Genomic DNA, 15025 nt, shown 5'->3' on the forward strand with positions numbered 1-15025 from the left:
TGGAGATAAATAGTAACAATTTGACACTGTAATTTTCATTGATAAATTTTCATTGAGTTTCTATGCTTATGTAAAGCTGTGAAAATTGTTAAAAGCACTAATCAAATGAATAGAATTGAATTAAATTGAATAATGATGATGCAATAGAGTTTCATACTGTGTTAAAAATGTTTTAGTGGTAAATAAGCAAAATACTAATTCAGTCATGTGTTAAATGCTGGGTATATACTGTATATCTTCACAGTTTCTGTCATTGTTGATTTATTTCCATAAATGAATGACAAAGAATGATGAAAATGTCATTATGGTTAGTTTATTTGTCAGTCATTTAAAATCTGGATGCTCAGTTTAATGAGTACAAAAAATCCCTACACCAATCTTACAGTTGAATCTTCTGAACATCATACACAGCTTCAAGATGATTTCATTTCCATACCACGGCCTGCTTCCTCTTCTGCTGTCAATACCGTATGTGTGGGGAAAGTGCATCTTTGATGAGGTGCAAAGTTCAGTCCGGGTTCTGTCTCCTCCAGACAATCGACCGCACTCTTCTGATTGGTCCTTCAGAGATGATGATGTGAAGCGTGAGGTGTCTGTCCATGAACAAGAAGACTGGTTGATACATGATCACATCCAGAACCATCAAAATGACATATCACAATATTCTCCATCCCAAAGATCTAAAAGGGCAGTCATGGACAGGATTAAAGTTATTGATAAACCACAGCCAATTAGGATTAAGACATGGACTCCTACAGAAAGCCCCGTCCTCTCACAGTGGGAAACAGAGAGGCTGGAAGCAGCTGTCAGTGATGCAATCAGCGCTGTGGCCAAATTAATCGCAGGTATTGTTTGTGTGTCTGTGACTGGATTTAAAACAGTTGATTACACAACAACAAAAGCAAATCCACCTTTACTTAAAACATAGCAAATCAACCAAAACATGTTTTATATCTGAGGTTTGCTTTTGTAAAAATTTTCCCACAAGCTACAATTCTAATGTATATATATACACACACACACACATTTTTGGCTGCTACTATATATTGATATTTACACAATATATTTTTGTGTTCCTGTATAAATACTGATAAAACAATGTTATAAACGATTTAAACAATTCAGATTATCAGATAATGAACAAATTTTGAGTAGTATATGATACATTAGGCATGCGGTTTGCTCTATACTGCACGTATATATAATTTACAATTGTCACGTTAGTGCTGTTTGACCGTTGCTTGTTATGTTGTTCTTGTTTAGTTATGTTGTTCTTGTTTAGCATTTAAACACGTGCAATTACAGAGCTTTTAATTCCTATTCACATTAGTGTTACTGACTTGTCTACAGTACAGAGGGTCAGCAGGAAGCTGCTGCTGAACAGAGATATCAACAAATTCTGCCGCTTTATCTGGAGGAACCGCACCTCTACTAACTTCAACAAGTCAGTTTCTTCTTCTTTCCTGCCTCAGGATTAATATTGGCTGTTAATTAATAATGGATAGGGATAGATACTGTATAAATAGTGTTTTAAATTATAAATTAATATTTTAAAATTAACTTTAAATGTTAATTATATGTATACATTTTTTTATTATTTATTCTTATTTATTCTTATTTTTTCTTCTTGTTAGAATATATATTTATTTCTTTTTTACCCCTCTCTTCTGTTTCTATACTTCTGTAAAGCTGCTTCGAGACAATGGGTATTGTTAAAAGCGCTATACAAATAAATTTAATTTGAATTTGAAATCTGTTTGGTTTTGTTGTAGGAAATTGTTTTGTTTTAAAGAACCTCTGCTATTGATTGTCCTTCTCTGTTTCAGGATTTATCACTCGATACGCTGAAAACTACACCAATTAAAAAAATTATTGTCATTATTTTATTGTGATTTAAGGACTGTAAACAGCACGTTTACCATGTAAATTAAAGTTCCATATTAATGCAAACCACATCCTCATTTTATAAAATGCTAATTATCCAGCACATTGTTTCAACACTTCTCAGGTGTGGCAGAGCGAGTGATAACTATCAGACTGAGAGCTGTCTGGGTGTGACTGTAAGGCATCAAATTTATACATACATATGATATTTTGCTGATACATTCTGTGTGTTCAGATCTTGCTTCATGTTGACTGACAGATCCCAGATGACCACCTGAGTGGCTGTGTTGTCTACCCTCATCCTGACGAACCAGACCTGAAGGTGATAAAAGCAGATGGGGCGGGACTTCCAGACACAGATGTCCTACTTTATGTGAAAGCTCAAAACTCTGATAAATGCAGAGCTGATGTAAGTAGATATTTCTATAGGTCTGAGCAGGTCCCAGCCAGTTGTGTGTTACTTGGAATGATTAAATGAGCAGAATATATTACCTGCAGCACACTTTGGGTAATTAGCTAATATTGGCTGGAATGGGTCATTATTCAAATTACTAAGAAAGAACTTTATTAGCCTTTGACTGAAATAAAAAAAAAATTAAATTTCATTAGGTGCGCAAGACCCATATTTAGATGTTCTAAGCCCATCCCTTCCCACTGCTGCTGCCATAAGTATCAATATAAATGTAGCATTATTTGCTGTACTCTATCCCTAAGCACCCTGTAAAGATGATCTGCTGTCAAATCCTAATGACTACTGGTGGTTTAACAGCTGGTCATTTTGCTCCTAAAATCTGTATTGTTTATAATGAGAATATTAGGAGCTCAGGTCAGTGGGCTGAAAGTAGGGGTAAGGTTAAGAGCACAGGTATAGACAAGAACCCTGTATCTTGAAGTGTATTTATGTCTGGGGGATCAAGATTTTTTTTCCCCCCTTTTTTCCCCGAGGCAACCTTCCCTTTTTATCTAGGCTTGGACTGAGAGTTAACCCCTCAGTGGCTGGGTTGGTTCCCTTTAAAGGGCGGTGAGAGTGTGGGATCCTGCCACTGGACCACCAGGGAATTAGGGATAACAAATTATAAACAGCTACAAAATATGGTACTCTATGTCAAATTTTGCAAACTGTGAGTTGTGATTACATCAACATGTTATATGTCTTTAGTCTAGCCTGCTGGCCTATTCAGCTCATTGTCAGAGCGACTCAGTGGGGCGACCGGTGGCTGGTGTTTTGGTCATCTGCAGGGAGCCACTCAGCATGGAGCGATTCAGTCATGAATACATGGTGCAGGTAGCTGTGTATGTGAATCTGTGTGATATAAATGACAATCTGAAAAAAATTAGGAATCTGTGTGTAATGTTTGGCTTATCATTGTTTAACAGACCGTGATCCATGAGTTGTTTCATGTGCTGGGTTTCAGTAAAGAACTCTTCAGCAAGTGGAAAGGCCGCTCCCTCTCATCCCAGAGCAAGTGTTAAAATATTGATTATTAAGCCAGTGAATATTATTTAGTAAATGTATTTTAGTAGTTACTGTTACTACTGTGCAGTAGTGAATGCTGTGGTGTAACAGTACTAGTGTTTTGGTGTTGTGTAGTGGTCATGGACTCCTCTCATGGTCAGGTGATTTACACTGATGAGTCAGGACAGATGAGGCTCTACACTCCTAATGTGAATAAAGCTCTACAAACACACCTCAACAGCACACACACTGAACTAGGAGCTCCATTAGAAAATCAGGTAGACATACTAACATATCATTTAAGCTAAAATATTGACCAAGATTGAATGACCATATTGAAAAAGGCAACTTAAAACTTCTCATTGTTGTGAAATCTCTCTCTCTCTCTCTCTCTCTCTCTCTCTCTCTCTCTCTCTCTCTCTCTCTCTCTCTCTCTCTCTCTCTCTCAGGATGCTGATTCTCATGGTTTTTCCTCACACTGGGAGGCTCGGGTTCTACAGGGCTCCATTATGACAGCCATGTTAGCAGAACCGACTTTGGTCCGGATCGATGTGATCACTCTATCTGCTTTCCAGGACACGGGCTGGTACTCGGTCAATCTTAGCCAAGCCCAGACCTTGCTTTGGGGAGAGAGTAAGACTGGCTGAGTATTTCCTATGGGCATTAAACAGCCCAGAATAAATGATAAGGCATTAAATCTATAAGCACCTGGACATTAGCAGAATTTTATATTTTATTTTTATATATTTTATTTTATACTTTTGTCACTGGGCTCATTCACTATGAGGACAATGTGATTTTGTCAGATTTATTTTGTGGGTATTTACATTTGGGAGTTATACAGCAACCACAAGCCAAATATGAGGTCTTTTTATGTCCAATGTTTAATATATGGGTAAGAATAAAGAACATGCTTTTGAGTTTAGTAATAGTTGCCCATCTGGCATGTCACAGAAGACAGCTGTCTCTGAATGAACAATACTTTCCAGTGATGAATATCTTTAGTCATTGTTCTATTTTGTACACCATGTGCTGGAATAGTGTTTACAGTGTCTCCCATAACTACATTTAACTTCCCTGTGATGTCTTATGAGCAGCAGATAGGGTGGCTTTATGTGTATTAAAAGAAACATATGTAACCCTCTCTCAAGCCTCTCCTAGATCTAGCAATTAGCTAACATTGTGAACATTTAATAGCACTTTATATATGTAAGTAAAAAAGATGACTTCAAAATCTTGCTTGGTTTGTAGATGAAGGAACTTTCTTTGGGTCTGTTTCCACCTGTAAGCGTTCCTCATCCTTCTTCTGTACTGGCAGGTACTTTTACTTTCTTCACTTATTCTAACTTAACATATCTGTTCATATAGAAATTCCTGCTGGGACTTTACTACAGCTGGGCTGAGTTTAAATTATTTAATCACACTGTAATCATATATGTATATATATATATATATATATATATATATATATATATATATATATATATATATATATATATATATATATATATATATATGTATATATATATATATATAATTGATGGATATTTAACAACTTTCTTGTGCTGCCAGTGGATCTGGTTGTCATTATCTTCACCTCCACAAGGGGGTGTGCCAGAGTGATGATTATCTGGAAGGCTGTAGAATTTATAAGCCTTTAGCCAATGGTGTAAGTCTTCTAACCCTCTTTGTCCTTGATACCATTTTCAAAGCACCATTTTATTTTACTCTTGACTCTTGCCCTGTTTTCCTTTTTGTCATTTAATCCTCTAGAGTGAATGCTGGAAAGAAGAGAATGAGACAGGAAGTGGACCAGAGGTGTGGACTGGAGAGATTTTTCACTCAGACAGCCGTTGTTTTCTCTCAAACATTATCAGAGAGGTAGAAAGGCATAGGTTCCTTTGTGCAAATTTATCAGTGTTATTTTAGGAAGCAAAGCAGACATGGTTGTTTTTTCATCTTTTTAAAGTGACTTCAACATTTAAGACTAGTATCTTACATTAAATTGAATTTATTTAATTCATTCTATAGGATAATTTCTCCTTCAACGCCTCTTTATCAGGCCGTTGTTACAGGCACAGGTGCACTGAAAGGAACAGGTACCAGATTCAGGTGATGGGTTCTGATTGGCTGGACTGTCCACCTGGGAAGAGCATCCAGGTATATTCATGGAATCTTTATCAGAAGTGGAAGCCTCTTTTTTTCAAGCTCAATGTTTCCTTTCATTCTTATGCTCTTGTATGTTTTGTCTTAAGGTGTTTGGATATCGGGGTGAAGTTTTCTGCCCTGACAAACGATTATGTCATTACTATGATATAGTTCCTCCCACTTTACTACACAAGCCCTTGCCCTCACTTCTGCTAGTCACTGCAGCCCCAACCAGGTCAGTAGTGTTCACACGAAAACAGGCCTAAATTTATTTTCTCTACATACCTATAGTTCTATCTATATAAATGATCATTTTATCTGCAGGGATCAGTCTCTCACTGGCCTGAGGTTTGACACCGCTTTTCCCTTTTCAGAGATGAGAGTAAAGACAGTGGTGGGTGTCAGTGCTGTGCTCTTTTTCATGGGCTTGCTCAAGACAGTCTATAGGAAATGTGGCCCATCCAGGCTCCGAGTGCACGCCCTCGTACATTCACCACTGCAGGTGTAGCTCAATGCTTCTCAGAGATCTGCTCCTTACACAGCTGTAAATTTTCTATTTTATTCTGTAAATATCCAAGATATTTAAGTCCAAGATTTAGTAAATTAAGTGATATACAGTAGACATTTTTGGACAATCTCTTTATGCATTGCCTTTTATTGATATGATTTAAATACATTCAAGCTAATAACTCAAACTAATTTACAGAAAAAATAAAGTTGACATGAGCAGGACAGTACACATCATTTCCAAACTTTGCACAGATGCAAAAGATCTGTTTACTGACTGCAAATGTATATTAAAATGTGATTTAAAAATTGAGTAAATGATTTCTTCCCGCAAATTAATAGAACTAACTACAACTACAACTACCGAAAAAGTAAATAAATAGAAATCACAAAAATAGTAATTTAATAAAGAATGGAAATAAAGAAAAGAAGTAAGTAAAAGGATGAAAAGAAGTAAATCAACAATTTTTCTCACAACATAACCTATGGTTTAGTGTTTCTTTTAAATCTTATCATATCTTAATCATAATCATATATTATAATGTGATATTTCTACAATATACACAGTAGAACTAGTAATAAACACAGAAACAGAACAATTTAGAACTGTGGATCTTTGCAGTTTTTACAGTAAAGCATTTCCAAGTAACATTCACTTTTGTAATATGTAAAGTATAACACGACAGATTGTGCTGTTATATGAAGAAAACAACAACAACAACAACAACAACAACATATTAATAGTAACTTATCATTCTGGTTACACTGGGAACAACCGGTGCTGTTATATGAGAATAACACACACCTTCTGACCAATCAGTGTTGAGTATTCACCTGCACTGTGCTATAATTACTGACTGTAAATGTAGATGTAATATTACTTACTGTCACTAACTAGATAAAGCTTTTCACATATTTGTTACTGTCTTACAGGAATGCTGACTACTCTATGACCTTAAACATGTAATTTATGTAACCAGGACACCTTTAAAGCATTAACAGTTTATATCAGTAGTCTCCTATATACTTCTGCAATTGTGGAATTAGAGAGGAAAACGCTCGTGTCCTCTTTTTTTTTGCTACTAGTCAGACTTACAGGACACCATCAGAGTTCGAGGTGTGAAACAGACCTTTGGAGTAAAGGAGTTTTAGCTTTTAGTAGTAATATATATATATACACACACATATACATCAGTGGTACCCCCAGAAACCTTTAATAGGGGAGGCCAGAGGAGGCCACAGCAAATATTCAGTTGGCACCAAAAAAAAAAAAAAAAAAAAAAAAAAAAATGCATTCATTATGCATTCAAATTCAAATTCATACTTGGGGTGGCCCCTTGGGGGCGCCCCTGAGATCCATCACTACAGGTATGAAAACATCTTATCAAGGGTTGGGCCTGAATACACAAAATGCAGCAAGTCAGTCCAGTTTAAAGTTTGTGTAGTTGGCAGGTAAATGGAATAAGCAGGTAGAATATATTATCAGTTACAGAGGATTGTGATGTATTTTATAATTGGGATAATTGGGCCTGAAACATGAGTTGATGGTATAAAGTAACTGCAACATTCTGTGTTTGATTATCCTGCTCTGAGCTCTTGTTTCTTTCAAAAACATTAGTTTTGAAAATATCTGGCTATTGACATGAAGGACTGATAGAAACTGTTCTTTTTCACATATGTATAATAAACTCTCTCTCTCATGGTTATGAATTCATAAATGGACTAACATTATTGTGATCCTGCTGCATATCAAAGACACATATATCTGTTTACTAACTGGTACAAAACTAATTGGCTGCTTTCTGTAAAAATAAAAGGCCCAAATAATAAGTAAATTCTTTCCAAAAGCACTATACTGCTAGTTATCTGTAGAAAATCCTTTAACACACTATTTGTAAAAATGAGTTTTTCCCCCAAATACACTTCTCTGGTACTAGCAGATTCCAGCACAGGCACTGCAATCAATTTTTCAATGCAGCGAGAGAGAGAAACTGTTAACCTTTGTTATCTAAAGCTTCCACATGCTTCTGAACAGGCAGAAAAAAAATTAACAACAAAAATCCGAACAAACATGGGCTTTGAAGCCATTGCCATTTTGTTGCATTGGAGAAAAAATCATTCATTCATCTTATCCGAACTTCTCGGGTCACGGGGAGCCTGTGCCTATCTCAGGCGTCTTCGGGCATCAAGGCAGGATACACCCTGGACGGAGTGCCAACCCATCACAGGACACACACACACACACACTCTCATTCACTCACACACTATGGACAATTTTCCAGAGATGCCAATCAACCTACCATGCATGTCTTTGGACCGGGGGGAGGAAACTGGAGTACCCGGAGGAAACCCCCGAGCCACGGGGAGAACATGCAAACTCCACACACACAAGGCGGAGGTGGGAATCAAACCACCAACGCTGGAGGTGTGAGGCAAACGTGCTAACCACTAAGCCACTGTGTCCCCCATGGAGAAACATTTTCTCAGTAAAATCAAGTACTCATTTACTTCAGAGATGATCATTGGTGCTGAGTTTTCATAGTTGAAATTTAAACCTGGACTGAAGAATGGATAAAGTTTCTCAGTGAAAGACTGACCAGTTATAGAGTAGATAAGAGACCTGGCCTTAGCATCATAAAAGGAGACCAAACCCTCCTCATAATCCACAAACACACCCACCACCTCCATTTCCTCTCCCCGAGGCAGGCCGACACATGAGCCAGCACAAGCCTGGTAATCCTTGCCATTCCTTTTAATCATAGCCCAGGTCCTATCATTGTGCTTCGGAAAAAACTTCCATTGCCTGCTAATAGACATTCTGGCTACTCCTAAATCCCACTCAGTTTTCCCCCTGACCTGCACCTCATAATAAAATCTCCCAGAGTTAAAACCCTGTTTTGCTAAAACATGTGGATCGTACATAAATCTTTTTTGGCTGTATGGGACAAATTTCCACGAGCGTTGTCCGATCCTCACTTGTTTTCCGTCTTCAGACAAGATGAGATACGGATATGCTGTATCAGGATCCAGTGTTACATCCACTGTAAATTATAAACACAGATACTGATACAAATATGTTACAGACTTACATAAGGCATGAAAATGATCCACAGTGTACTTCTAATAGTTTAGCTCATACAGTATGTACATAAATCTCTCCATGTAATTAAATACCTGCATAAACCCGAATCCAGAATGCTTTAGTCGCTGGTATGAGGAAAGGCACTAGCAGTAGCAGTACGTAAAGAAACAGCCATATCCTGTGTAAATCTGCAATTATCACAAAAGTCTCAGTTAACATCAGAACATTAATAAACTGATACCTTAAGCTACTTTTCAATATAATGCAGTACATCACATCAGGTAATATAATTAGCTGACTTCACAAAAGAATGTAGTCATATACATGTATATGTATTCATTTTTAAATCTAAAGCAGGAATATTTTTTTAAATAAAGACTAAAACTTTTTTTTTTATTTAAAAGATCGACTTTATTAAGAACATCAACACATCTGATCGTTTCTGGATCTAATCAGCCAATTATGTGACAGCAGTGCAATCCATCATGTAAAAACAGATCATGAGCGTAGGTTAATGTTTAAATTAAACATCAGAATAAAGAGAAAATGTAAACTCTGTGACTTTGTGAGTTAGCTGTTTGGTACCAGATGCTGCTGATCTTCTGGGATATTCACTCACCACAGTCTTTTTTTTCCCGGTCTACCCAGAATGTTTACCCAAAAAACAAAATAGACAGAATGAGTTACAGTTCTGTGGATGGAAATGATCTGATGATAAGAGAGATTAGAGGAAAAGGGCCAGAAGTATTAACTTACCTAATTTTTCCTTTTTTTTATCCATTTCATTGTTGAGCTCTTTGCGAAGATCGGACAGAGATTTTCTCAGGGTCTTCCTACTCAGATCAGTGTTAATACTGATCCCAGTCCAGTTCTTGGTGTGTGGAGGGCTGCACATGGAGGAGTAAATCTACAGAACAGGAGAGAGGAGAAATCCCTCAGCATGGTGATTGTTGTTCTGTGATGTTCTGCATTGTCAGTGAGCAGAGAGAGGAACCTGTAGGAGGTGGAGATGCTCCTCAGTGTGTGAGAGCTGCTCCAGCTCAGTGTCTCTCCTCTTTAGCACACTGATTTCCTGCTTCAGCTCTTTAATGAGTCCTTCAGCCTGCCTCTCTGCTGCTTTCTGCTTCTCCTCCATCACCTCCAGCAGCTCAGCCTGACTTCTCTCAATGGAGCGAATCAGAGCAGTGAAGACTTCAGTACCTTGTGAAATCTCTTCCTCTGTGCTTTTCTACTGAAAGAGATCATGTTGAATAGCTATTCTCTCTAGCAGCAGCTTTCTCAGTAAAATAATAAGTTAGGCATAAAAACAAACAAACAAAAAAAAAGGTTTTGAAAACCCACTTTGCTGAGCAGCAGCGAACGCTCAATCTCTTCAGTCTTCTCTAACCTATTCTGGATCATTTGTTGTACTTCCGTTTGTGTTTTCATCAAGCAAGCCTGTAAACAGAAATAATTGTATAGGCATTTTAGTGTTCAGCCCAAATGAATAGTCCTATAATTTTCTTGTTTATCAGGGACTAAATAACAAGTGTGTAGTCCTTTCCAAACAAAATCGCTCAAGTGACAACAAAGAAACATATCAGGTTCCATTATATAGTCAGGAAAGAAGGGTGTCTTCCCCCCCATGACAATATCTTACATAGTAATACAGTAACTGAGCATTAAAAATATCACCTTCAATTCATCATTTGCCTCCTCTATAGGAACAGTGTTGTGATTCTTGTGGTCTGTCTCAGTACAGAACTGACACACACACGTCTGATCATCTCTACAGAACAGCTCCAGAGCTCTCTCATGTTTCTGGCATATGTAGTCCTCCAGGTTCTCCACAGGGTTTATTAGTTTGTGTTTCTTCAGATTTTGTATAGTCCTATGAGGCTGTAGGTGAGCCTTACAGTAGGATGCCCCACAATTAAGGCATGACTTCACAGAACTCAGTTTGACACCAGTGCAGGCATCACATAACATCTTACTTGATGTACAGGCATTTTTATCTGCAGTATTTATTTTAACTGATTGTTTAAACTGAGCAGCTGTTACTGATATCAAAGTGTTAATGGACATATCTGGTCTCATCTTAAAAGCCTTGTTACACAGTGGACACTGATAGTGGTCACTGCTATCCCAATATCCTGCAAGACAATTTTTGCAGAAGTTGTGTCCACATGGAGTGGTGACTGGATCAGTGAACACATCCAGACAGATCGAACACAGCAACTGATCTTCAGACAGGAGACTGCTGTAGGAAGCCATGACTGGAAAGATAGAAAAACAGAAAGAACATTAGACAGTCTATATTTGTGTAATCTTTATCATGTATGAAGCTTTGCCAATTTGATATTCTTTACTTCTACCTCAATTATTATTATTATTATTATTATTATTATTATTATTATTATTATTATTATTATTATTATTATTATCAAAAGGACTGTATTTGTTACTGAGTTTTTATATTATCCTGTTTTACATTAAACCCATTCGATACAAGGGAAAAAAGTTAATTTAGTACCAAATTAGTGCCACATTTATTACCAATCTGACTTGTTCTATTAGAGTAGTTTAAATTTTCCAAAGTATTAAGTCACAGGTAAAACATTTGAATAGTTGGAATACGTATGTTTGGAGGGTTTCATGAACTTTATTTAACATTTAAAGGGTACTTTGGCTATGAAAAAAGCCTGCTCAAAAGAAAAACAATTCTTCTGTTCCTTCACCATTAACCTGCCAAATGATACACAATCAAACATACTGTAACCGAGAATAAACACTTAATTATAGGAAAATAACAAATTGATAGTCGTCGATAGTTTTCACTGTTTTATTGTGTCAAACAACTTATACAACTTAAACAACTTAAATTATTATACAACTTATACAAGTTACCACATCTTACACAAATTTTTGAAATATGTAGAATTACTCCACATGACTAAATTTTCTCTATGTAACTATTATGCAGATAACTGTCTCCAAATTTTCAAGAATAAACCTGACCTTGAAGCAGGGCAGGTGATAGCAGAGGGCAATTTAAGTCTTGCTGTCCCAATCAAAGTTAGATTTTTTTTTATTTTAGACATTTTATTTTGTTGTGAGACCCTGGCAGGTACAGGATGGAGTTACAGGAATTTTCCTATGCTGTAATACTGCTTCCCAGCCAATAAACCTAAATAAATGTAAAGATACACCACAACCAATTATTAACTTATCCGTCAGTAGACAGAGGGACATAGATAATACAAAGAGAAGGAAAAATAAGGAAAGAAAAGAGAAATGTAAAGTGAATAAACAAAGGAAAATTGATGTAAATATACAAAAGGTTGAAGAGTTGAAAGATTTGAATATGAGTGACTAGAAGAAGACACTGTGGGATCAGACGCTGTACCTAGACAGCTGGAAGAAGATTCGAAAAGAAAAGAAGATTATTTTTTCAGAAGTTTTATTTTCAGAGATTCAGGAGAACACTGAATTCCTTTTCTTTTTCTTATGTTCATGTATTCTCCTATAATAGAATCGATAAGATTAATATTGCTTATTTTTAAAGTAAACTTAGATGCTTATTTTTTCTTGTAGTGAAAGCTTAAAAGCCCACTGTGCATTCAGGCGGAGTAATCTGCACGCAAAGTGTTTCAAAGGTTGCTGTTGAATTTGATGGCGAAAGAAAGTTTCAGTCATATATAATCACAGCTTGGCAGTTTCAGGGAGTTAACTGCAACCATACAACCATACAGTATATAGATGTGTTAACCTTGAAGATGGGGAAAAAACATGAGTAGCACTCAGAGTCGCCGACGAGAAATGTTTGAGGGACGAGATTTGATGTTGGCTGTCGAGAAAGCCCAAGGGGGTTTTCATTAGAATGCACACACAAAAAGACATTAGAATGCACACACAATGTAATTCAAGACAAGCTTTTATACATTCTGTCTGTATAAAAGCTTGTCTTGAATTACATTGTGTGTGCATTCTAATGCAAACAAGCTCAGTCCATGTGATACTCTGAGTGCACCATAAAACAAACACAAGCTTACACTTGGAGAGTGTGTCTTGGTTTATTATAATCTTTGCATCTTAATAACCATTACTTATTCTAATACTGTTTGATTATTTAAAGGAGATTTTATTTGTAATTTTCTTTTTATTTTACATATATTACACACATCTATCTGTATTACACTACTTTTAATAAAAATAAGGCCTCCCATTGTGAGGATCCTTAAAAGACAAGAAGGTCTAAGTCTGCCTCCTTCATTTAAAGATTCAAACAATAGATTAGGTAGAAGAACTCGAAGAGAATCCTTTGTTAGAAGACCGAGGGGACTTCAAAGGACACCTGCGTTCAAGGTAAGACCAACTCGTTGATCTTGTGTTTTCAACAATAACCCGTACAAACTAGGACACATCTTTTAGTGGGAGAGTGGAAGGGTTTCCTACGCAGTCCGAAAACATGTGTCACTAAGGGACAAGTACTTCAGTATAATTACATCAACATAGCAAAATATAACAGAAAATACCTGTATGATTGCTAACTTTGAGTGGGTGGGCAGCTTACAGCCAATGTACAATGATCAGTTCACACAAACAGCCCTGTCCCCATGGCACAAAATATTTTTTTTACCTATGCGACTGTCAGTTCAATACACTTACAGGCTCTAGGTCAATACTGACTTTTACTGAAATTGTATCTACTTTTCTCAATTTGTGATTTGTGTCTAAGATAACTGGCCCTAAACCGGCTGTGCCTTGTAACCTAGCTTACTTGACATATGTGTTGAAATATTTCATCTATTAAACAGTACAAAAAGTAACATACTTTTGTAATTCTCCCTTTTCCATCACTTACCTCAGTGTATTTGTTTGCTTGCGGTCCTAAAATGCAGCATTCATTTCTGCACTGAAATAAACGTTTAGGCAAAGAAACCAAACAGAGCTGTTTACAAATTAGATCAGTTTCACTTTTGTTTCTGTACCGAGATGTGAATATTGTATATGATGGTCACTAGAGGGCAGTATAATGCTACCAATACAGCAGTTAATAAAAGGGGTTCCGAAAGTGATACTCGTTGTGTAAGTCTCATCAATACATGGTACCAGGATAAATGATTACATTTTTTTTTTTTTACAACTTTTGCACTCGCCATTGGGTTGGATGGAACCGAAAGAAGAAATATAGCATTGCTGCTAACAGTGGCTGCATGTGGCACACTGGATGTGTATAACATGTTTGTCTTCACGGAAGAAGAAAAACACAAGTATGATGCAGTGATCGAGAAATGTGAGCAATATTGTACACCGAGGAAAAATGAGACGTATGAAAGGTTTGTCTTCAGAAACAAGCTCCAAAAAAGTCAGAATCCATCGAACAGATAAGGAACATTGTGTTACTCCATGATAAACATGGTCAAATAGTAATTGGAGTACAAGATAAAAGAGACAGATCTCACTGTAGAAAGGGCAATACAAATTTGCCAGGCCTCAGAAAGTGCGAGGGCTCAGTTAAAGACTTTAAGCGAGGAAAAAGTGACAGCAGAAGTGTATACAGTTCGATGTGCTAAAGACAGAGTAATGTCGAAGAAGAAAATGATGCAAAGTCACTGAGAAGCTTGTTAGAAACAGACACCGTGTGGCAGTGGAACGACGAGCAGGCAAAAGAGTGGTCATGGTTATCAGTTTAACAAGAAAACCTGTTTTGAAATTTTATGACCAGGAAAAGCCTCTAAAGGTCTCTACAGGTGCATCACAAGTGGGTTTAGGAGCTGTTTTACATGACAGCGACATGACATGGAGGGGTACCCAGCGGAAAGAAGATGACATCAGCAGAAAGAAACTATGCCCAAACAGAGAAGGAAACTGTAGGAGCCAATGTTGTAAATGCATTTTGGTCACCAGGTTGGGGCAGTGTGTGCACAGAGGGGGTTAAAAACAGGTGTTTCTTACAGGTAGAGGAA

The 15025-nt window shown here is 36.9% G+C and overlaps 2 protein-coding genes across 2 annotated transcripts; one reads left to right on the forward strand and one right to left on the reverse strand.

Annotated features, from left to right (window-relative positions):
* Nucleotides 1–694: 694 nt before the first annotated feature.
* Nucleotides 695–6129, forward strand: LOC113663221 (leishmanolysin-like peptidase 2). Its single transcript, XM_047812388.1, has 14 exons — nt 695–845; nt 1351–1444; nt 2009–2060; nt 2144–2293; nt 3044–3169; nt 3262–3346; nt 3476–3618; nt 3790–3973; nt 4592–4658; nt 4913–5009; nt 5114–5221; nt 5372–5500; nt 5596–5723; nt 5813–6129. The coding sequence occupies exons 1-14, from the start codon at nt 695–697 to the stop codon at nt 5994–5996; spliced, it is 1698 nt and encodes a 565-aa protein (XP_047668344.1). The 3' UTR covers nt 5997–6129.
* Nucleotides 6113–14044, reverse strand: LOC113663170 (E3 ubiquitin-protein ligase TRIM39-like). Its single transcript, XM_027178367.2, has 8 exons — nt 13921–14044; nt 10752–11332; nt 10419–10514; nt 10072–10305; nt 9834–9984; nt 9697–9717; nt 9170–9265; nt 6113–9036 (listed from the first exon to the last, which is right to left on the reverse strand). Exons 2-8 carry the CDS (start codon nt 11328–11330, stop codon nt 8444–8446), a joined length of 1770 nt encoding a protein of 589 aa, XP_027034168.2. The 5' UTR covers nt 11331–11332; nt 13921–14044; the 3' UTR covers nt 6113–8443.
* Nucleotides 14045–15025: the final 981 nt, after the last annotated feature.

This window comes from Tachysurus fulvidraco, chromosome 1 (assembly GCF_022655615.1).
Source record: "Tachysurus fulvidraco isolate hzauxx_2018 chromosome 1, HZAU_PFXX_2.0, whole genome shotgun sequence".
NCBI lineage: Eukaryota > Metazoa > Chordata > Actinopteri > Siluriformes > Bagridae > Tachysurus > Tachysurus fulvidraco.

Bases quoted from the DNA above. Each gene is read 5' to 3' on its own strand.
- LOC113663221 (XM_047812388.1), top strand. From the start codon at position 695: ATGGACAGGATTAAAGTTATTGATAAACCACAGCCAATTAGGATTAAG. The intron at 846-1,350 runs GTATTGTTTGTG...ACTTGTCTACAG, and splicing joins TGTGGCCAAATTAATCGCAG to TACAGAGGGTCAGCAGGAAG. The intron at 5,010-5,113 runs GTAAGTCTTCTA...TTAATCCTCTAG, and splicing joins ATAAGCCTTTAGCCAATGGT to AGTGAATGCTGGAAAGAAGA.
- LOC113663170 (XM_027178367.2), bottom strand. From the start codon at position 11,330: ATGGCTTCCTACAGCAGTCTCCTGTCTGAAGATCAGTTGCTGTGTTCG. The intron at 10,306-10,418 runs GTGGGTTTTCAA...CTCTTTCAGTAG, and splicing joins GTTCGCTGCTGCTCAGCAAA to AAAAGCACAGAGGAAGAGAT. The intron at 9,718-9,833 runs GTAAGTTAATAC...CATTCTGGGTAG, and splicing joins TAAAAAAAAGGAAAAATTAG to ACCGGGAAAAAAAAGACTGT.